Raw genomic sequence first — 23721 nt, forward strand, 5'->3', positions numbered from 1 at the left:
TACCATTACAAACACACAAAACATGAAAACAGGCTTTTGCTCTCTTGAAACAACAGTGAGAACTGGTTGTTGCACACAGCACTCCCTCATTTTTGTTATCTGACCATTTATCATAATTCCAAATTACATGATGAAATAAGGATTGCCTACAAAAATTATTTTTTCCTGACATACTGGCACAAAAATTCTGTCCTCTGAACTGCAGTTGGATCAATTCTTGAATGAAATTGAGAAGCAGGTCATTGTTGTGATCCAAGTCTGATGATTTCATCATCAATGATATATTGAACACAGAACTTCCTTCCTTAACTGGGACACATTTCACAAACAAACTCAAAGTTTCATTTTCCAACTATTTTCCCTCCAGTCTTTATCACTGACAAACTAATAAAGAGCTGCAACCTTATAGGTCAACATGGGCTCAACTCAGAGAATTTTCACTTAGCACAATATCTTGTTAAATACAATGTGAAATCATTATTTTTATAAATATTGTTTCCTTTTAACACGAAGTTTTACACACTTAAATCCCTGGAATAAGTCAAAAAATACCATAAAGTGTTTCTCTCTAAAGCAAGAATTGCCTGTGTATTTTTCCCATCACTAAGAATGTTTTGCTCATCCAGCGCCCTACAGCAGACTGGTGCTAGAGAAGGAGCAAGTTGTTTTCCTTAAACAATTTCAGAAAAAGGAATTTATTATTTAAGCTTCCTATCACGCTCCATTCCAATGGCATTACATTGAGGTGACAGAAGTGGTGGGGTACCTCCTAATATTGAGTTGGACTTCCTTTAACCAGGTATAGTGCAGAAACTTCATGTGGCATGGACTCACAATATGTTGGCAGTCCCCTAAAGAAATACTGAGCCATGCTGCCCCAATTACCATCCGTAAATGTGAAAGTGTTGCCAATACAGGATGTTGTGTACTAACTGACCTCTTGGGTCTGATGGGATTCATGTCGGGCAATCTGGGTGGCCAAATTGTCCACTCAAATTGTCCAGAATGTTCTTCAAAGCTATCATGAACAACTGTGGCCCGAACACATGGCACACTGTCATCCATAAAATTCCATTGTTGTTTGGGCACAGAAGTCCATGAATGGTTGCATATGGTCTCCAAGCAGCTGAGGATAACCCTGTCTGGTCAACGAACCATTCCGTTGGACCCAGTCCATTCCCTGTAAACACAGCCCACACCATTATGAACGTCAGCTATGTCAGCTGCGTCCATGGCTTCGTGATGTCAGCTCTTACCAACTGAAATTGAGACTCATATCACAACGCAACAGTCTTCCAGTCACTTAGGGTCCAACTGATGTGGTCAAGAGCACATGAGAGGCACTGCAGATGATATCGTGCTGTCAGCAAAGACATTCACATCGGTCATCTGCTGCCAAATGACAAATTTCACTGCAATGACCTAACAGATATGATCACTGTACATCCCACATTGATTTCTTCAGTTATTTCACGCAGTGCTATTGGCCTGTTAGCACTAACAACTCTATGCAAATGTCACTACTCTCGGTCTACAGTGTCCAACGGGCACAATATTTCGGCGATCATACATGTCGCCATCATCAGGTGAACTGACGGACTGAGCTTCTGTGAACGTGCCGGCACGGAGATCCGTACGCTATGGCTGCTCAGGGGGAACTGGGTTCGGTCGCCGCGGCGGCCGATTTAAATAACCTCCGCCCGCGGCGCGCTCACTCCGCTGTCCGTGCCCCGCGCCACGGTCGTGCGGTGGAACAGATTGCGACGGCGTCTGAGATGATGTTGGTGTGATGGCTCTCTCCGCCGTGGTCGACACAACTATACGTTTGCTCGATTTACTCTTGATTAAATCAAGAGTAAATTGAGCACAGCGGACAGAGCCATCGCATCGACGTCATCTCAGACGCCGTCGCAATATGTTCCACCGCACGACCGTGGTGCGGGGTGCGAGGAGCGGACGGCGGAGCGAGCGCGCCGCGGGCGGAGGATATTTAAATCGGCCGCCGCCGTGACCGAACCCAGTTCCCCCTGAGCAGCCATAGCGTACAGATCTCCGTGCCGGCACATTCACAGGAGCTCAGTCCGTCAGTTCACCTGATGATGGCGACATGTATGATTGCCGAAATATTGTGCCCGTTGGACACTGTAGATCAGCAGTACACGCGTGGATATTTTGATTATCAAATACGCCGGGAGAAACTCAAGAATCATGTCACTACTCTCAATCATTAGGTGCATGGCGTTGGCCACTGTGCTTTCCGTCATGAGAGGTAACAGCTGAAATAGTATTCTCAGCACACTTTAGACACTGTGGCTCTCTGAATACTGAATTCCCTAACAATTTCAGAAATGGAATGCCCCATTTGCTTAGCTCCAAGTACCATTCCGTGTTCAAAGTCTGTTAATTCCCGTCATATGGCCATAATCATACCAGAAACCTAATCACATGAATTACCTGAATACAAATGACAGTTCCACCAGTGCACCACCCTTTTTTACCTTGTGCATGCAATACTATCGCCACCCTTATATGTGCATACAGCTATCCCATGACTTGGTCACCTCAGGATATGAGCAATGCCAGTTGGCTTTGAGCCATCTACTGCTTTAAAGTAAGATCAAAATTGCTTAGGATTTTCCGTCAGATCAGTGGGCAGAATTTTACTTTCAAAATCGATGAACACTAATTTTGGCTTTGTTTAGTTTTTTGTTTGTCTATAAGATTTTGGCTGCATTTAAACCTGTAGTGAAGCTCTCTCTGCTGTCAGAGCAGCTGTCTAACACGGCTCTCAAACCACAACAAGTCTCTCCCACTCTTTACAACTTTACTTAGCTTATAGATTTCTTAGGTTTGTTGTCCAATACTTTTGAATTCTGTCCAATACTTTTGAATTTTGTCCATCTATAAGCAAGATTTTTAGTCTCAGGGAGGAATGTTTTACAATGAATGCTCAGGTTATTTGAAAGGTGTTCTTGTCATAGTTATTCTGCAGAAATATCTTCACACCTTCATTTGCAGGTCCTACAGGGGTTAGACAAAAATATGGAAACATCACGAACACAACAGATTACTATGCCTAATAAGGTGTAGGAACACATTAAAAACAGTCTCTCTTCATTTTTGAATGGATAAATACAGGTCCTGTATCATTTTAAAGACAATCTTTTACCATTTTCCTGTAGTGATGATGGGATATTCCATGTAAAGTAAAACACACAATATTTAAAAGTTTAAAATTTGGTACTTTTCACATATTTTTTGAAAAGGCTGGACTTTTTACTGTTTTGCAACAATGGTTTGTGGCCCATTATAGCTTTCCCTCCATAATTTGTAGCCATTTTCATAACACCATATGTTTTTCATGTGATGAGAGTGTCAACTACTGGAGATTTTGGACCTTCATTTCAACTAATTGGCAGGTGAGAATTAGCATATCATTATTTATATTACTGTTACATACCCTAATGTATTGCATAGAGAGTATAAAACTGAAGTAGGTAAATTATACAACAGCATGAACATTCATGTAACATGAGTCACTTTCATCGAATTAAGTTTTTATACCAAGAGATATATTAGAAATAACTGTACCTTGTTCCATAATTTGCTTCTTAGTGTTAATGTGTAACTAATATCACTACTAAAAATTTCCCAATTTCAACCAAAGTTGCAAAAAGAGAAAATTAAATGTGTAACGTGAGTCACGTAATATGAGTCACAGTTGCATTATTTTAAGCTTAGAAGAAGAGGATGCCCTTAGCAGCAGCAGAATGACAGAGTAGGAGGATGGAAAAGTTAAAGAATGAAGTAAAATATGAAGAATTTAAGAAGCAGCATTTGGAAGAAGCTAGAAAAAGCCAGCAGAAGCAGAAACGAAAGTTTCTACAGCTGAGTCAACATAAGCAATGACTGTTGTCAGAAGAAAGAAGAGCTAAATCTGGGGGGGGGGGGGGGGGAGGGGGGGAGGAGAGAAAGAGAGAGAGAGAACATAGGCAATGTAAGATGCAAGATTAGCAATCTAGTAAAACAGGTTTGTCATCGTATAAGTCACATAATGCTCTGGATAAAGCCATGGCTTGAGTGCTGCAATTGCTTACATTAGTAAGGTACTGTCAACTATACCTGAAAATGTGAAGGTAGTTTCAATCTGTTCAGCTGGACCTGCCTCGCAATTTAAAAACAAATACATTACTGCTGCTGTACCTCAATTTCAATCATTTAATAATGTGGAACTGTACTGGAACATATTTGCTACATCCCATGGTAAAGGAGCCGTAGAAGGAATTGGTGCAGTTGTGGAACGGCTAGTGTGGAATGCAGTAAAAAAGCAAAAATTCATAGTATGTGATGCTTCAACTTTCACTCAGGTAGCTGCAAGTGCCACAACTATGCAAGTTTTTCCTATGTCTATTGAGGAAATTCATGGGATCAATGTGAAACTTAATCTGGTTCAAATATTTTCTTCAGCACCATCAGTGCCAAACATAAAAAAGCATTCACTGCTTTCACTACAAGAAAGGAGTACTAAAACCGTATCTGCTGTCTCCAAAGAATTTTGCTGCTGCAGATCATCATACTGAAGAAACTCCAGAAAGTGTGAAAATTGGAGACTGGAAGAAAGTAGAATATGACAGTAAATTCAATGCTGGAGAAGTATGTGCAGTTTTTGGAAATTCTTCCCTGATCAGTGCAATGGAGCTTGCTGGTCACTATTGGAAATGGCCTGTAAAACATGATAAAATTATAAAGAAAATTAATCCACTTGATGTTGTCAATGCAAAAGGATATTTTCTGTTATCTGACTTTTAAATGGATTTACAGTTCATTTTCTCAGATGTCATGCTCTTATAATTTTTCATAGTGTTTGAAAAGTGAAATGTTAATGTTAAGTTTATCTTATTTGGCATACAATGTCATATTTTCATTTCTCTGTTTGCAACAAAGAAGTTTTTCCAACAAGAAGTAGCATGCAACATGAGACACGTAATATTGAAGATTCGTTTGAATAGTTCCCAGACAGCACCAGGCAACAGGCTGTACTGCGCATGCGCAGCTACGATGATGTAGGCAGCCTGTGCTTGGTGCTTGCTTTGCTCAAACACTTTTCGTCACATTTCTGGTGGAATTTCATGCGTGGTGGGGCATCAAGTGACCATTTGTAGCCCTGCAGTATGTTGTTGAGAGGAAATACAGAGTTATACTTACAGCAATTGTTTTATCATATCCCACTCAGATAAAGGATGCAAACAAGAAAGCAGTTCGTGGCAAAATATCATTTCAAAATTAGACTCCACAGCTCGGAGTACCATAACATTTTGCTATGGGGTGACTGACAGATTTTTTTTACAAATTTCTTGCAAAAAAACAGTTTCTAGTGTAGCTTACACCGGAACAGAGGAAAATAAATTTCATGACTGTTTCAAAATGTGTAAAAAATTAACAGGGTTATCTGTGAAGCAAAGAAACTGTGCAGCTGGCAGTTTATATTCCATTCAAGAAATAAATATGAAGCCATGGGGGGGAATTAAAACAATAAAACACAGTATGCTGCCAGTCTACAATATGGCATTCTATAAATTTCAGATGTAAACAAAAATTAAGAAATAACTAGACAAGTGCATTGTGATTGAAAAACACTTTCACAGAAAGCAGATTTGTACAATTCTGCTACAGCTGTAATTATATTTGAAACAAAATATTTAGTTCAAAACTGACCAAATTTGCCTACTTAGCTTCAAGTAAATATTTACATATGTTCGTAAGTATATAGCATTAACAGATCTTACAATGTCATAAAAGGAACAGGACATCAGAGACTACTCTAGCAGCATCGGAATTTCATAAACCATACTAAAATGCTTCATTCCGCTCTAATTGCACATTTCTATGTCCAGATGCACTCTGAAGTACCTGATATTCGGTTTTTCATGTGGTTTTCATGATACCAATTCTCTTGGAGGTCCAGTACTGTATTTTCATGTTTGGTTATTTATTATGGTATAAATGTCATTCGTTCCAGAAAATGAAAATTTGCCCTTGAAATTGAACGAAGTTGAAAGTGCAAATAGTGTGGAATGAAACACTTCGTTTCAAATAAACTAACTGCCTCAGTGGAAAAACATTAATAGAACCAAATTTCTCTATAAAACAGACAGAAATAGCTTCATTAAGACATTAATGGTTGATTGCTAATAACGTGGAAATAATATAAAATCAGAAAATTGAAACCACTAACTTATTTTCGTTCTTTCATGGTTATGAGAATGTATATTAATTCACTTGATGGTTCCCAGCCACAAAAATCTGTTTTGATTTAATTTGACATAGGAACTGTAAACGAAGAGACCAGCAATATTACAAAGACATGAAACATATACACAGGTCATATGGGGAAGGAGCCCCCCCCCCCCCCACTATAGCTCAGCTTGCTCTGTGCATGCGCGGAACTGGCCGCTTGGGTGCGCCAGAAAAATTTTTCCGGGTAGCATCTGCCTACTTGCTGCTACTGCTCATACAGCAAACAGCCACGCTTCAAGTAGCCAGAAGCGGGAGGAAGGCACTGCTCATACGTGAATTCAGCTCTGCTCATGCGCACGAGCCCGCTGGCAACTGCTCAAACGAACCTTGAGTCATGCACCTTTTTCAATATATTACAATATTTCACATGAATGAATATTTTTTAGAAATATGTAACAGTGTCAATTGAATAGAAACCTAGTATGCATTTTCTGTGATAAAAATCAGATCCGTACTCCCAATAGTTTGAGAATGCTTTTGATCTAAAATGCACATAAGCAATAGGATGTCCCAAATTTGTAACATGATTCACAGCATAAATTATATTCTTGTTCCTTAAATTTGATGCTCTGCCCTACTTAAATAACACTTCAAGATCTTTGCCTGAATAACACAATTTATAATGATGATTTACAAAAGAAAATATGGGTTTATAGGCTGATAAAAAGTCAATTTAAGACACTGATTTCAAAATGTAACATGAGTCATCACCATGGAATCTCCCTGATGTAGTCCTTCTTTCCAAAATACAATATGAAGTGTCAATAATATTGAGATTTGATGACTATAGTGGCCAGGTGAGATGCAACAATTCAATCCTCGAGCTCATAAAATCTGTCCTGGATGATGCAAGCAGTGTGAACAGTGGCCCTGTCATCTTGGAACACAGTGTCACCATTCGGGAACAAACATACCACTTGATGGGCCTGATCAGCCAAGATGGTCACATAACCTACAGCAGTAATGTAAGTAAACATGGGACCCATAGAATACCACAATATGGCTGTCCAAGTCATCTTCAAACCCCCATCATGTTTTACTCTTGGCATGTAAACTAGGCCACAAGTTGGAAACAGTGTAAAACTCATCCAATCAAGTGACTTTTTTCCTTTGCTCCGCAGACCAGGTTTTACGACTTAGACACCACATTTTGCTACGGGCAATTGCATCACTAATGAGCAATTTTAGAATTCTAGTTCACCCTTGAGCTATGAGCTTATGGAGATCCCTTCATGTTGTTTTGGGCCGATGGGGTTTGTGAGTGCAGCTTTCAGTTCTGCAATGACTTTTGCAGCTGTTGCCCACTTATTTTTCTTCACAATTCTCTTCAGTGACCATCCATCACAATTGCTCAACACATACTTTTGTTCCATATGTGACTTAGCAGATGTTTACCGCTTTTCCTATATGCAACGCAAATCTTCAATATGGTGCCTCCTGAAAAACCGAACACCTTGGCTATCTTGGCTGCAGATGCACCCACCATAGTTAACTCCAGTATAACGCATTCACAACTACAGTGAACACTGTTCTGACCATGACTGACTCTTGCAACGTATTGTGGACCTTGCACAGTTGCTGTTCTTGATCAAATAGAGCAATGCAGCCCACAGGATTGGTTGAAACCTTCATTTATGTTGAAGCAGTCATTTCTCGCAGGGTTTCCATATTTTTTATCCATCCCCTTTATTTACAATTGTAGTGATGGTCTTATGCTCACCGATTCCCTGTTCTACATTAATCAAGTCAAAATGTTTGAGCCTGTTTGTGACCAGGATGTGTAAAATGTTACCCTTATGAGCTGGTTCTCTGATTAACAGCTCAAGATAATTTTCGGATAAGGCATTTAGAACAATTTCACGGAAGCTCAAAATTTAGTGTGAACATCAATGCGAGATGCTTTTACTAGTTTCCACAATGAAACATTGTCTCAAAATATGGTAGAAAACCCAAAGAGATTCTGGTCATATGTAAAGGACACCAGTGACACAAAACAGTCAATACCGCCACTGCGCAACAGCGATGGAAATGTTACCGATGATGGTGCCACTAAAGCGGAGTTACTAATTAAAGTTTTCCGTAATTCCTTCACGAAAGAAGACAAAGTAAATATTCCAGAATTCGAAACCAGAATAGCTGTTAGAATGAGTGACATAAAAGTAGGTATCTTAGGTGTTGCGAAACAACTCAAATCACTTAAGAAAAGCAAGTCTTCCGGTCCAGATGGTATACCAATCAGGTTCCTTTCAGAGTATGCAGACACAATAGCACCTTTATTAGCAATCATATACAACTGCTCACTTGACGAAAGGTCTGTTCCTAAAGACTGGAAAGTAGCACGGGTCACACCAATATTCAAGAAAGGAAATAGGAGTAACCAACTGAATTACAGTCCCACATCGCTGACCTCAATTTGCAGTAGGATTTTGGAGCATACACTGTACTCTAACATTATGAATCACCTTGAAGAAAATAAATTATTGATGCATAACCAACACGGATTCAGAAAATTTTGTTCTTGTGCGACACAGCTAGTTCTTTATCCCCATGAAGTAATGAGTGCTGTCGACAAGGGATCTCAGATCAATTCCATATTCCTATATTTCCAGAAGGCTTTTGATACCGTTCCTCACAAGTGACTATGAATCAAATCGCGTGCATATGGAGTATCGTCTCAGTTGTGTGACTGGATTCATGACTTCCTCTCAGAGAGGTCACAGTTCGTAGTGATAGATGGTAAATCATCGAGTAGAACAGCAGTGATATCTGGCGTTCCGCAAGGTAGTGTCATAGGCCCTCTGCTGTTCCTGATTTACATAAATGACCTAGGTGATAATCTGAGCAGCTCCCTTAGATTGTTTGCAGATTGCGCTGTAATTCTCCATCTAGTAAAATCATCAGACGATCTATTCCAATTACAAAATGATCTAGAGAGAATTTCTGTATGGTGTGAAAAGTGCCAGTTGCACTAAACAAAGGAAAGCGCGAAGTCATCCACACGGGCACTAAATGAAATCCGATAAATTTCGGGTATATGATAAATCGCACAAATCTAAGGGCTGTCAATTCAACTAAATACCTAGGAAATACAATTACGATTGGAAAGACCACACAGATAATATTGTGGGAAAAGCAAAACAAAGACTGCGCTTTGTTAGCAGAACACTTAGAAGATGTGACACACACTAAAGAGACAGCTTACATTACACTTGTCCATCCTCTGCTGGAATAGTGCTGCGTGGTGTGGGATCCTTACCAGGTAGGATTGACGGAGAGCATCTAAAAAGTGCAAAGAAGGGCAGCTCGTTTCGTGTTATCGCGCAATATGGGTCAGAGTGTTACTGATATGATTCGAGTTGGGGTGGCAGTCACTGAAACAAAGGCGGTTTTCTTCGCGGCGAGATCTATTTATGAAATTTCAATCACCAACTTTCTCTTCCAAATGTAAAAATATTTTGTTGACATACACCTATGTAGGGAGAAAGGATCATCATAATAAAGTAAGAGAAATCAGAGCTCAAACAGAAAGATTTAGGTGTTCCTTTTTCCCACGCACCATTCAAGAGTGGAAAGGTAGAGAAGTAGTATGAAAATGGTTCGATGAATCCTCTGCCAGGTACTTACGTGTGAATTGCAGAGTAGCCATGAAGATGTAGCTTTCACATGATTACCCGTGCCATCTACTTGCCCTAACACTTGAGTCTCCCATTCTATAGTTCATTAACATGACCATGAAATTTACATGAAACCTTACTCATACTGTACTAATCTCAATACATATTATTGTATTGTTTATGGTTACAGACACGTCTCCAACTCCAACATCAAACAATCTCTGCAATAAAGATTCCATTAGAAATTTACAATTTCATTACTGATAACATCTGGTTTCAGTCAGTTACCTGACACTGAAACTTTGCAGACATTATTACCATTACAACAACAACTAGCTCTGTGAGCTTTCCATGGACACTTCTGCAATGAACTAATACTATATTAAAATTCTATTTGTCAAATCTGCCGTGACAAATGCTACTTGCTGTTATTAATGGGGCTGATATTCTCCTCCTTTGAATTTATAACACAATTTATCAGGCCTTTGAAGAAATGAGGGATTTCTCTGTTCACAGAACAATGTTTCTACCCCACTTAATAACACAACTAGCAATGTTTAAGAGCTGATGATGGCCTCTGAACCCAGGCACCACGCATAATTTGTGCCAACGTGACCCACGATTCGCAGCTGGCTACACCCAAGGTACTCAATCATTGCCAGCAAAGCCTCCTCCATATCTGTGGACACTGGGCTTTCTTCCTGACCTGCTTGACCTACGCAGCCCAATCACTTTCCTAATGTTGAAGCTCCCACTGATGAGCAATCTCACCCTCTTCACTTGCCCAGACCTTTCAGAAAGTCTGTCTCCCAATCCCAACAGCTGAGGTGCCCCACACCGCTTAGATGTACTTTCAGCAGTGGGCAAGATCACAAATCTCTTTTCAAAGCATAAAGCCAAGTGGCCAGTGCCAATTTTTGCCTTCCTCCAAGAGGTTCAAGAACCCATTACTATTTGCCGTTCACACTAAGGTGAATGTAGACTAGCCAGGTGAGGGTATAAGAAGGTGCTGAGGCCTCAGAGATCCCAGACAATACTATACAAACAAAACATGCCATAGCTTTTGCCTCAACGCTACCATAGTCCATTGTAGCAGTGTGAAACCCAATTAACATGACATGTGCAGCTTCCCACTGTTTCTGAACAGCGGCCAATTTAACCTTTAACCTGCATTTTGTCTATGCAACAAGGAATACAACACTAACCTAAGCAATCACTAGATGCAACCTTAGTACTATTACTTCTGGGTATCAATCCACTACTATTCACTTCTATGCAGAAGCATGTGAGAAAAAGACTAAATTAAAATGCTATGTAGAAACAGCAACTGTTGTTATCTGTTGCACTAACTTCTGTGGCTGAAGTTACTGAAGCTCCAATGTTATGTTTATTGTCAATGATAGATTAAGTACTATAATTTCTATCCCTCAGCTGGGACTGAAATTATTTAGACTGTAGGTAAAAGTTTATATGAATCAAAGATATGAAATGAAATGTCGCGTGGCTAGGGCCTCCCGTCAAGTAGACAGTTGCCTGGTGCAAGTCTTTTTAGCTGACGCAACTCTTGGTGACTTGCATGTCGATGGGAATGAGCTGGTGATGAGGACAACACAACACCCAGTCCCTGAGCGGAGAAGATCTCCAACCCAGCCGGGAATCGAATCCAGGCTTCTTTGCATGGCATTTCATTACACTGACCACTCAGCTATTGAGGCAGACAATCAAAGATATAATGACTACCTTTAGAAATGAACTTATGCACTTATCTGCACCCGCAAGGATGCCATGTCTCTCTTACGCAAGACCTGAAGTATCCACATGCCAGTTCCATGTCTCCAGAATATCACTTACAATCACTGTACAGGCATGTGACTTTCCTAGCTGCATTAATTACTATGACTCCTTTGGGGTGATGTTTATTTTAAAACAGTGAACGTATCTACAAGACTAAAATTAGTTTCTGCATCAACAGGGGTGTGTGAGGCAAAAAGAAGGGAGCCTAACATGCCATCAACACTGAGGCTGTCAGAGAAAGAAGACGTGTTCAGATTAGAAAACTATGGGAAAGGAAATCAACCATGTCCTTCTAAAAGGATCTATCCTGGCAACAGAAACCACGGCATGTCTAAATCTGGGTGGCCAGACAGCTAAGAATCCATTTTCTTATCACTGCATCAACTAGTTCTGTAAGAAGAAAAAGGTGTATTATTAAATTGTGCAGGTGGTGAAGTAGCCACTGTTCTTACCAATGCAGACAAAACTGATACAGAAAACAGATAAAGAATGTGATACCCATGTAGGGAAACTGCTATTCCTCTTGGAGATGTAAGAGTTAATATTACTTATAGCTTTTATTTAAAAATTGCTCAGCAGGAGAGTAATGGTATAGAGGGTATATAAATTATAAGTTTATGTTGTTAGGGGCATCTAAACTCTGGAGGAATAGTGGAAAGATGCAAAGCACAGATGTTGTCTAACAGCAAAAAGCTGTCAAGCATGGATATATTTTCAATGGAAGTGGATTTTCCTAAAGGCATGGCCACAAAAGAATACTGTTTAGCAAGGGTTCCTGCCATGAAACAGATAAGGTATCTAGCATCATGTTTGTTTTTACTATTATGGTAATCATTTCTTTCCTTCTCTACATTTTTATTTGTGTACAAGAAATTGAAGTACAAAACAATGAGTTTTGAACAGCATACTTTCAGGAATTATCTATACTACAAAAACTGTCTGAATAAAGTATTTATAATACAATACAGCCACGGCAAAGTCATGAAGGAGGCAAGGGACCATATTGAAAAATACGCACAATCTGCAAAATCCTGGATAGATCACTGAGGGAGAAGACATTGAATGAATGCAAAAATCTGATTTTTCATTCCTTATTTGAAATAACAAACTAAAATTCACACAGCATGTGGAATGTTGTATGTTGGAACAAACCACAATAAGTGTTGAACAAAGATTTAAAGAGCATCAACATTAAACTTAGCTCAAAAAGCCAACTAAATCAACTGTCACAGAAATGCAACTTGCCTATGAGCATGAAACAAAAATATGAAGATACAAGGGTCTGGTTAAAGTAACAAAGTTTCTCAGACAGTGTAATAAAAATGGCAATTTAGATTCAAGTGACAGGAAAATTTAACTAATGGAGACAGAGTCTTTAACTTAGGTAAATCATGGGAACCAGCATTTAGGTTGCTAAAATTGCATTGGAAAAAATATCAATGCTCCTTCCCCCCCCCCCCCCCCCAATATATAGCTATTCAGTTGGTTTTCGTACAGGGTATGTCTTACGTCATTTTCCTCACTTATAATTATTTTATGTTCTGGCATAGCTTTTTAGATGATTGTGAATTTCTGTTGACTGTCAAATATCAGCAAGAAACAATCACTAGGGCAGTGCACAGCTTCTTCCAGTCATAGCTTAGTTAGAGTCCACACAGCAAACAATGAAATATGCACTTGACATACGATTAATACATCTGATGAAGTACTACACTGTTGTTGTTGTTGTTGTCTTCAATCATGAGACTTGTTTGATGCAGCTCTCCATGCTACTCTATCCTGTGCAAGCTTCTTCATCTCCCAGTACTTACTGCAACCTACATCCTTCTGAATCTGCTTAGTGTATTCATCTCCTGGTCTCCCTCTACGATTTTTACCCTCCACGCTGCCCTCTAATGCTAAATTTGTGATCCCTTGATGCCTCAGAACATGTCCTACCAACCGGTCCCTTCTTCTTGTCAAGTTGTGCCACAAACTCCTCTTCTCCCCAATTCTATTCAATACCTCCTCATTAGTTATGTAACCTCCCCATCTAATCTTCAGCATTCTTCTGTAGCACCACATTTCGAAAGCTTCTATTCTCTTCTTGTCTAAACTATTTATCGCCCATGTTTCACTTCCATACATGGCTACACTCCATACAAATACTTTCGGAAATGACTTCCTGACACTTAAATCTATAATCGATGTTAACAAATTTCTCTTCTTCAGAAACGCTTTCCTTGCCATTGCCAGTCTACATTTTATATCCTCTCTACTTCGACCATCATCAGTTATTTTGCTCCTCAAATAGCAAAACTCCTTTACTACTTCAAGTGTCTCATTTCCTAACCTAATTCCCTCAGCATCACCCGACTTAATTCGACCACATTCCATTATCCTCGTTTTGCTGTTGTTGATGTTCATCTTATATCCGCCTTTCAAGACACTGTCCATTCCGTTCAACTGCTCTTCCCAGTCCTTTGCTGTCTCTGACAGAATTACAATGTCATCGGCGAACCTCAACGTTTTTATTTCTTCTCCATGGACTTAAATACCTACTCCGAATTCTACTTTTGTTTCCTTTACTGCTTGCTCAATATACAGATTGAATAACATCAGGGACAGGCTACAACCCTGTCTCACTCCCTTCCCAATTGCTGCTTCCCTTTCATGCCCCTCGACTCTTATAACTGCCATCTGGTTTCTGTACAAATTGTAAATAGCTTTTCGCTCCCTGTATTTTACTCCTGCCACCTTCAGACTTTGAAAGAGAGTATTCCAGTCAACATTGTCAAAAGCTTTCTCTAAGTCTACAAATGCTAGAAATGTAGGTTTGCCTTTCCTTAATCTATTTTCTAAGATAAGTCGTAGGGTCAGTATTGCCTCACGTGTTCCAACATTTCTGCGGAATCGGGGCTTCTACCAGTTTTTCCATTCGTCTGTAAAGAATTTGCGTTAGTATTTTGCAGCTGTGACTTATTAAACTGATAGTTTGGTAATTTTCACATCTGTCAACACCTGCTTTCTTTGGGATTGGAATTATTATATTCTTCTTGAAGTCTGAGGGAATTTCGCCTGTGTCTCATACATCTTGCTCACCAGATGGTAGAGTTTTGTCAGGACTGGCTCTCCCAAGGCCATCAGTAGTTCCAATGGAATGTTGTCTACTCCCGGGGCCTTGTTTCGACTCAGGTCTTTCAGTGCTCTGTCAAACTCTTCACACAGTATTCTATCTCCCATTTCATCTTCATCTACATCCTCTTCCATTTCCATAATATTGTCCTCAAGTACATCGCTCTTGTATAGACCCTCTATATACTCCTTCCACCTTTCCCTTCTTTGCTTAGAACTGGGTTTCCATCTGAGCTCTTGATATTCATACAAGTGGCTCTCTTTTCTCCAAAGGCCTCTTTAATTTTCCTGTAGGCAGTATCTATCTTACCCCTAGTGAGATAAGCCTCTACATCCTTACATTTGTCCTCTAGCCATCCCTGCTTAGCCATTTTGCACTTCCTGTCGATCTCATTTTTGAGACGTTTGTATTCCCTTTTGCCTGCTTCATTTACTGTGTTTTTATATTTTCTCCTTACATCAGTTAAATTCAATATTTCTTCTGTTACCCAAGGATTTCTACTAGCCCTCGTCTTTTTACCTACTTGATCCTTTGGTGCCTTCACTACTTCATCCCTCAGAGCTACCCATTCTTCTTCTACTGTATTTCTTTCCCCCATTCCTGTTAATTGTTCCCTTATGCTCTCCCTGAAACTCTGTGCAACCTCTGGTTTAGTCAGTTTATCCATGTCCCATCTCCTTAAATTCCCACCCTTTTGCAGTTTCTTCAGTACTACACTACTGGCCATTAAAACTGCTACACCATGAAGATGACGTGCTACATGCACGAAATTTAACCGACAGGAAGAAGATGCTGTGATACGCAAATGATTAGCTTTTCAGAGCATTCACACAAGGTTGACGCCGGTGACGACACCTAAAACGTGCTGACATGAGGAAAGTTTCCAACCGATTTCTCACACACAAACAGCAGTTGACCGGCGTTGCCTGGTGAAACATTGTTGTGATACCTCGTGTAAGGAGGAGAAATGCGAACCATCACGTTTCCGACTATGATAAAGGTCGGATTGTAGCCTATCGCGACTGCGGTTTATCATATCGCGACATTGCTGCCCGCATTGGTCGGGATCCAATGACTGTTAGCAGAATAAGGAATCGGTGGGTTCAGGAGGGTAATACGGAACGCCATGCTGGATCCCAACGGCCTCGTATGACTAGCAGTCGAGATGACAGGCACCTTATCCGCATGGCTGTAATGATCGTGCAGCCACGTCTCGATCCCTGAGTCAACAGATGGGGACGTTTGCAAGACAACAACACCAACAGCAGCATAGACTATCAACTCTGAGACCATGGCTGCGGTTACCCTTGACACTGCATCGGAGACAGGAGCACCTGCGATGGTGTACTCAATGGCGAACCTGGGTGCACGAATGGCAAAATGTCATTTTTTCGGATGAATCCAGGTTCTGTTTACAGCATCAAGATGGTCACATCCGTGTTTGGTGACATCGTGGTGAACGTACATTGGAAGCGTGTATTCGTCATCGCCATACTGGCGTATCACCCGGAGTGGTGGTATGGGGTGCCACTGGTTACACTTCTCGGTCACCTCTTGTTCGCATTGACGGCACTCTGAACAGTGGATGTTACATTTCAGATGTGTTACGACCCCTGGCTCTACCCTTCATTTGATCCCTGCAAAACCCTACATTTCAGCAGGATAAAGCACAACCGCATGTTGCAGGTCCTGTATGGGTCTTTCTGGATACAGAAAATGTTCGACTGCTGCCCTGGACAGCACATTCTCCAGATCTCTCACTATTGAAAACGTCTGGTCAATGGTGGCCGAGCAAAGCCAGTCACTACTCCTGATGAAGTGCATGGACAGCAGTACCTGTACACGCCATCCAAGCTCTGTTTGACTCAATGCCCATGCGTATCAAGACCGTTATTATTACGGCCAGAGGTGGTTGTTCTGGGTACTGATCTCTCAGGATCTATGTACCCAAATTGTGTGAAAATGTAATCACATGTCAGTTCTAGTATAATATATTTGTCCAATGAATACCCTTTTATGATCTGCATTTCTTCTTGGTGTAGCAATTTTAATGGCCAGTAGTGTATATGCACCACCTAACACGATACTCCGTGTAGGAGCAGCTGTAAGGAATTCTGCCAATGGGGCATCAATGTAAACTGCACAGACAGTAGTTGAAATACCATATAAACAGGCAATGGCAACTCTGCTACTTAGCCACAGACATGTAAAACAACAGAATGGATGGCTAAACCATTTTTTTCTGAGCTTTTGCGAGTAGTCTGATGTGAAGAACTGAATAAACAAGCTATATTAAACAAAATTGAAGCACAGATCACATCTGCAGGGAAGACAACTAAATTAGGAGCATAATTTGTCCCTTACTTTTATATTACTTATACAAAAGCCTTAGTTTAAGTTGAAGCATTATCAGCAACTGTTGTTTTATTCATAATCCCTGTTGTACTTGACTATCAATGTTCTTCTGTATTACTACATATTACTTGTTGAAAGCATGACAAATGCTCACACATCTCAGATGATTATCATAAAAGTGATGTGACTTAGAAAGAGGAGAGGAAGGGTGCTGACAGTACGATTCAAGTAGGCCCCATCCCATACACTGACCCTCACAGTGCGAGAAGCAGTTTGGAGACGGGGCACCTCCCTTACAGGCAAGCACCACCTCCCTCACACAGTGCAGACCCTCTACTTTGCTCTTCACAGTGACTGACTACAAATACAGGTGAGAAACACCATGCTAACATACATTTAAACATTTTGTGTATTCCAATATGAAACTGGTATAACATAGCAATGTGTCTGATAACAACATTTCAATAATCATATTTAATGGTACAAATCACACAATGACTAAATGGAAGTGCTTTCAGCCATGCCCACTAAAACACTACTACACACCACACCACTGACAGCTAAAGTTCGAGCCAATAAAAAAAACTATTTGTCTGAAGCCTTCTAACCTCTGTCAGTTCGGAACTTGGGAGTTCAAGATAAAGTGTGTTCACAGACTTACACTATAATATCACACTAGTTGAAATACATGCATGTTCTTAAAACAAGCACAACATGCTATTTAGCATTATTTTCAAGTAACGTAAAAAGTAGATAATGGTAAACAAGGTTTTTGAAACTGTCACTTATAGAAATAGGTCGGGCACCGTTCTATCACCTCATAGAAAACACATTTACTTTAAATAGCCTATCCCAACCCAAAGGATGATGGTCAAGAGTCAACAGTTTCACACTAATAATTATGAAACTAATGAATTATTTGCAAACATTCAACTTATTTTACAGGATAATAACAAAAATGCTCTATATTTTACAAATACTCATTAATATCCTTTAATAAACATGGCAATCAAATTATGTCGAAGTCACGTTTCACGACAAGTTCTGGATCCTGGGCTCGATCAAGAGAGAGACTGAACTCATGGCAGAACCAAAGGGGTGACAGGAGGGGGAGGGGGGTGAAACCACACCACATTAGCTACGGGGAGAGAAACCACACAATAAACTCAGTTTCAGTGCTGGTAACAGTGGGCTAAGACCACTGTTGTTCGAATTCCCTCCGTAAATCAATCAATCAGCCTCCTTTAGAATTTAATATCAGTTGTCTGCTATAATATCAGAAGCACAACACACTGTTGCATTGTATTCAATAACAATTAGAACTCTTCTTGAAGATCCAGAATAGTCGCGTGTTACTATCGTTCATTTCATGGTCATGTTATAATCTTTCATACTACATACTGCAGCATTATATTAATTAATGTTTAATATGATATAAGAAAGGAAGTTCTACCGACTCATCTTAAAGTACACATTCCGTTTTACCTTGTTGCATTTCGTGCCAAAGACAACTTGTCTGTCGCTCAGCCACTGCGAACAAAACACCTTGTTCATGTTATTAAGAGATACAGAATATTCTTTAAACATTTCATGTGTAAGTATGTGACGTGAAGCATATTCAGCACGCACACATCTGGTGTCATTCCCACCCAGCTCACGGCCTCTCACAAAGTCCACAAAATTGTACGAAGTTCGAAGAATTTCTTTCTCGGCAACAGCGTTATCCTCCTCATCTGAACCTTCATAGACGACGAAATCCTCTGGCTTGTCCGGTTTACGTGCTCTTTCAAGTCGTATCGTCCGCAGACGAGAATGCCACTCTTCCAAGCGAGTAGGTGTTGCGCATGGTGGTCTGGTTCCATAAATTGGAACTCGCTGAGTATGTGCCATGGCTTGTAGTGCGGCTTTTTGGTTTATGTTTGTGTTTAAACCATTTGTAACCTGCAAACAATAAGTTTGTATTATACTTACGAGGTTCCGCTGACGGATAAGAGCATCAACAAGCCAACAAAGAAATGTTATTACCTAAACAAAGTTCTCCGTCGGCGAATATTAGAATCCGAGGCATTGCATTTCATTCTATGTCTTTGCTGTTATGGATTTCCTTATTTTTAATAAACAGCATTACACAAACTACTACAAAACTATACCAACAAACGTATCTATGCATCGATACATCGATCTATCGACACGTAGTGCCATCGATGTCGAGTCTCACCTGAGGCACCGAAGGACATGTGTCAAGCCGGGTTCCCACGCATGGTCTTCTTACACACGAGCATTCTCCCACCACCACTCGCGTTAATCAACTTAAATGTTGTGGAAACACTCTACTTGCGCACTGTCGTGACAACGTAAGTGTAAGCTACGAAAGTTGAAAGATATTTTTGCACGACGTCGCATCCCCACCATCGCTTCAGCAACAGCTGATAGATGGCTCTGCGCCGTTTAGTCCGACAGCATAGATCTAGAATCGTTCGTTTATGTACGTGAAAAGTTAGCGTCATGCCAGAACAATAGGCTTAGTCTTCTACTAAGTAAATAAATACTTTATAAAATTCTGAAACAGTCCGACTGAAATGTCGTTCTAGCATTCAGGAACTCCTTATAATTACTCAATTGCAACAGGTAGCACACCATCGTTTGAAGTGACGAAATGGATTAACAGTAGAACCGCCGGAACTAGTACTATACTTACAATCGCCGATGTGGTCAGAGTGACCACTTTCTTTGTAAGTACATGCTGTGCTGTTTAATGTGAATGTAAATATTAATGACCTTGATAACAATGTATCACTTTAATTACGTTTAAAGCAGTATCGTTGTATTTTACAACAACAATGGGGACATAATATTACTAATATTAAAGAACATTGTTCACAATATTTATCTGCAACCATACTAATTGTACTGTAGTAGTTTTAAAATTAATAGAAATTAATCTTACTGGAGAAACTAAGTACCCATGAATATGTTAAGAGAAAGACCAATCATAAAATATGACCGTGTATAGTACCTAATCCTACTTACAAGCATTACAAACTACTGTCTTTATTGCTTTCTATGTGTACGGCCCACAAACATATCTCTTGCATTTACTGCATACTTCATTTGTCTTGTTTCTGCATTTCCTCGTTTGGCATAGTTTTCTTACTTTCGCAGGAATTTCCGCTTCTTCTCTTTCTTCATCACCATCGGCCTTTTCTTGCTTTTCTTTTTCATCGCTTGGCATCCTTTCTTGATTTCTGGTTTCCATATAGGCTCTACGTAATTCTTCTGCTAGATTTAGGATGAAATTCCTCGTACTTATTTTGATCCCTGTCACTAGCTTGAAAATGATCCATGCGTTGATGGCTACTACATCAAGGATATTGTGAAATACGTGTACAGGCCATCGACGAGTACCAGAGCGGACAGAATATTTCCTCGTCATCTGGTCCAAGACATCTACAGCAAATTTTGTGCTATTGTAGAAGCTCACTGTTTCGGGAAGGTGTTTCGAATTATTTTGTATTTCAACATGTGTGTGCATGGTGCTATACAAAAGAACATTTTTGTTCTTTTTCCCTTGGTAAACAGTCAGAGTACTACCTTCCCTTTTCAAGAGAACAGACGTATAAAGAGAAGTTTTCATTTTTTATAGTGTTCGGAATTTCTTTTCTTGCACGACTGATAGTGCCGACAAGACTAGTTTTCTCTTTTTCCAGTCTCTCTCCAAGTGTGACCGTAGTGAAAAAATTTTCAGTTGTCACATTTCGCCCCTTATTGCGATATGGAGCTACCAACTTCATTACTACTTGTTCTGGAAGTTTCCCATTAGGTGCCCTTGTTCGTTTTTTCCTACGTAAGGGAACCCATTACAAAGCTATTTTGTTTCTACATCCGCTAGAAGCCAGAATTTGATTCCGAATTTATCAGGCTTATTCGGAGTATATTGCAAATACGGACACTTGGTTCTGCTGGGGAAAAGTTGTTCGTCCACAGTGACATTTGATCCAGGTATGTATTTCAACTGACAATTTTCTATAAAATGGTTCCAAGTAGTTGATATAAGTGCAAATTTGTCACTTTTCAAACGTCCCGACCGTGTATTTTTTTCATCAAAACGCAGATATTTCAAAATTTGTCGAAACCTGTTTCTGCTCATTGTGTCAGTGAAAAATGGGGCTCCCCACTTTTTCGACCACAACTCATCTACTTCAATACGTCTGGCACCTAGTGCACCACGAACATACGAGGGCGGTTCAGAAAGTAACCTCCGATTGGTCACATTGCGGGTTGTGGGGGGAGTAGCGTCGCCATCTATGCGTTCACGCACTCAACAGGTCAGTCGGCATCAAGCCGTGGTCGAGTGAACGTCGTACCTGCGCTAGTTTAGTTTTTCTGGCAGTTTAAAATGTGTGCTGCAATAGAAAACCCCGCCAAATGTGAAGTGCGTGCTGTCATAAGGTTTTTTACAGCCAAAGGATATTCTGCAGCAGCTATTCATCATGAGCTTTGTGCCGTGTACAGACCAAGAGTTATGAGTGAAGGAGTTGTCCGTGAATGGGTACGTTTATTTAAAAGTGGACGAGAAAACGTTCATGATGAAGAGAGGAGTGGTAGACCATCATTGGTGACTGACGAACTCGTTCAGACAGTTGATGCAAAAGTTCGTGAAAATCGACGTTTCTCAATGTCTGAGTTGTCTACTGGTTTTCCACAGATTTCTAAGACTCTCTTGTACGAGATAGTGACAGCAAGATTGGGTTACCGTAAGTTCTGTGCACGATGGGTGCCCAAAATTCTTACCGACCACCACAAAACTCAAAGAATGGCCTCTGCATTAGACTTTCTGTCACGTTATGAGGACGAAGGAGAACCATTGTTAAACAGAATCGTGACCGGTGACGAAACCTGGATTAAGTACGTGAACCCTGAGACAAAAGAACAATCAAAGATGTGGGCACATTCAAATTCGCCTACCAAACCAAGAAAAGCCTCGCAAGATTTTTCTGCCAGAAAACTGATGGCAACGGTGTTTTGGGATGCCAAAGGGGTGTTGTTGGTTGAATTCATGGAACGTGGTACGACCATTAATCAAGACGTGTACTGTGAAACAATAAAAAAGTTACGACGGGCTATACAGAACAAACGCCGTGGTATGCTGACTTCCAGTATCGTTTTTTTGCACGATAACGCCCGTCCTCACTCTGCTCGCAGAACAACGGCCCTTCTTGAGTCCTTCAAGTGGGGCGTTATCAACCATCCACCTTACAGCTCAGACCTGGCGCCAAGTGATTATCACCTCTTCATGCATTTGAAGAAATGGCTCGGGTCACAGCGGTTTGATGGCGACGAAGAGCTCAAAGATGCGGTCACAGGCTGGCTCCAGGCACAAGCGGGTGATTTTTATGCAGAAGGAATTTCAAAGCTTGTGAAGAGATACGATAGTCGCTATGGAGACTATGTAGAAAAATAGTGCAAAGATGTAGTTGTAAGATGTATATATTAAAATATTTTTATTTAACTTGGTGTATTTTTTTTAAATCAACCGGAGGTTACTTTCTGAACGGCCCTCGTATAATAAAGCAAGAAATGCATCTAATTCTTCTAAATGCAAACTCCAGAAATCATTTCCAAGAAGCCGTTGTGCCTCTTCTTCTGTGCATTTCTTTATGTGTTTCAACATTGATTGATCAACTAAAAGGCGCCAGGCACTCGAAACATTATCATTTGAGACGTGCCACTTTGCGTGTGGAGTAAGTCCTAGCGTTTCTTTCAATATATTCTGTTGACCTATCCTACCTGGAGTAGTAACACCGAAGTCTGCTACAGTCCACTCCGTGATCCCGTCCTTCCCTAGGAGCTTTGAGTCAGGTTCTGGAAGTGAACCCTCACTTTGTTCTCCTCTTCTACGTCGATTCTGTATTGGTCCACTTACAGGAGGTGCAGTTCTTTTTTTACCCAGGATAAGTCCTTCTCTAGCATTGTTTATATTACTGCTTGGTTCTGGTTCAGCAACTGCCTGAGGAAAGAGACAATTAGAAAGCTACAACTCATTATAAAGATAACATACCACATAATAAAACAGCAGTAACAGAAGTAGCAGTAGAAGTGTCAGCTCTATTATGATAGTGATCATTATTTATATAGTAACAATAATAATAATAATAATATAAGTGAATGTAAATTACCTTCATCTTCAGTCTCGGAGCTGTCATTCTCCACATTAGCAACAGGTTGGTAATCTTCATCTGTAGAATCTTCCACAAGATCCTCAACTTCAGGATCATTTTCAGCATCCGAATCATACAAAAGTGTGACAATTTCTTCATCTGAAAGTGGCCGTGGCCGTGGTTTGTATCGCTGTGACATCTGAGCCATGTCTACTGCTCTGAGACCAGTACTCAAATAATCAGTCTTGTTTATGCGAAACCCAATAGCGAACAATAAATGACATATTGCATTGTTGAGCTTTTAAATTCAAACAATGCGAATAAACGTTAGTAACCAACATATTTAGTAATTCAACAATAATAGCATTGTTGCTAAGAATAAATCCGG

General features: G+C 40.2%; 1 protein-coding gene across 1 annotated transcript in view; it reads right to left on the minus strand.

Moving 5' to 3' along the window:
* Positions 1-19361, minus strand: part of LOC124621777 (DDB1- and CUL4-associated factor 12 homolog) — a 70981-nt gene extending 51620 nt beyond the window's left edge. The window contains exons 1-2 of the mRNA XM_047147213.1: positions 19201-19361; positions 18661-19116 (exon numbers count right to left, since the gene is read on the minus strand). Coding sequence (XP_047003169.1) covers positions 18661-19065 — 405 coding nt within the window. The 5' untranslated portion in view covers positions 19066-19116; positions 19201-19361. The remainder of the gene's footprint in view (positions 1-18660; positions 19117-19200) is intronic.
* Positions 19362-23721: the final 4360 nt, after the last annotated feature.

This window comes from Schistocerca americana, chromosome 7 (assembly GCF_021461395.2).
Source record: "Schistocerca americana isolate TAMUIC-IGC-003095 chromosome 7, iqSchAmer2.1, whole genome shotgun sequence".
In the NCBI taxonomy this organism is placed as follows: Eukaryota; Metazoa; Arthropoda; class Insecta; order Orthoptera; family Acrididae; genus Schistocerca; species Schistocerca americana.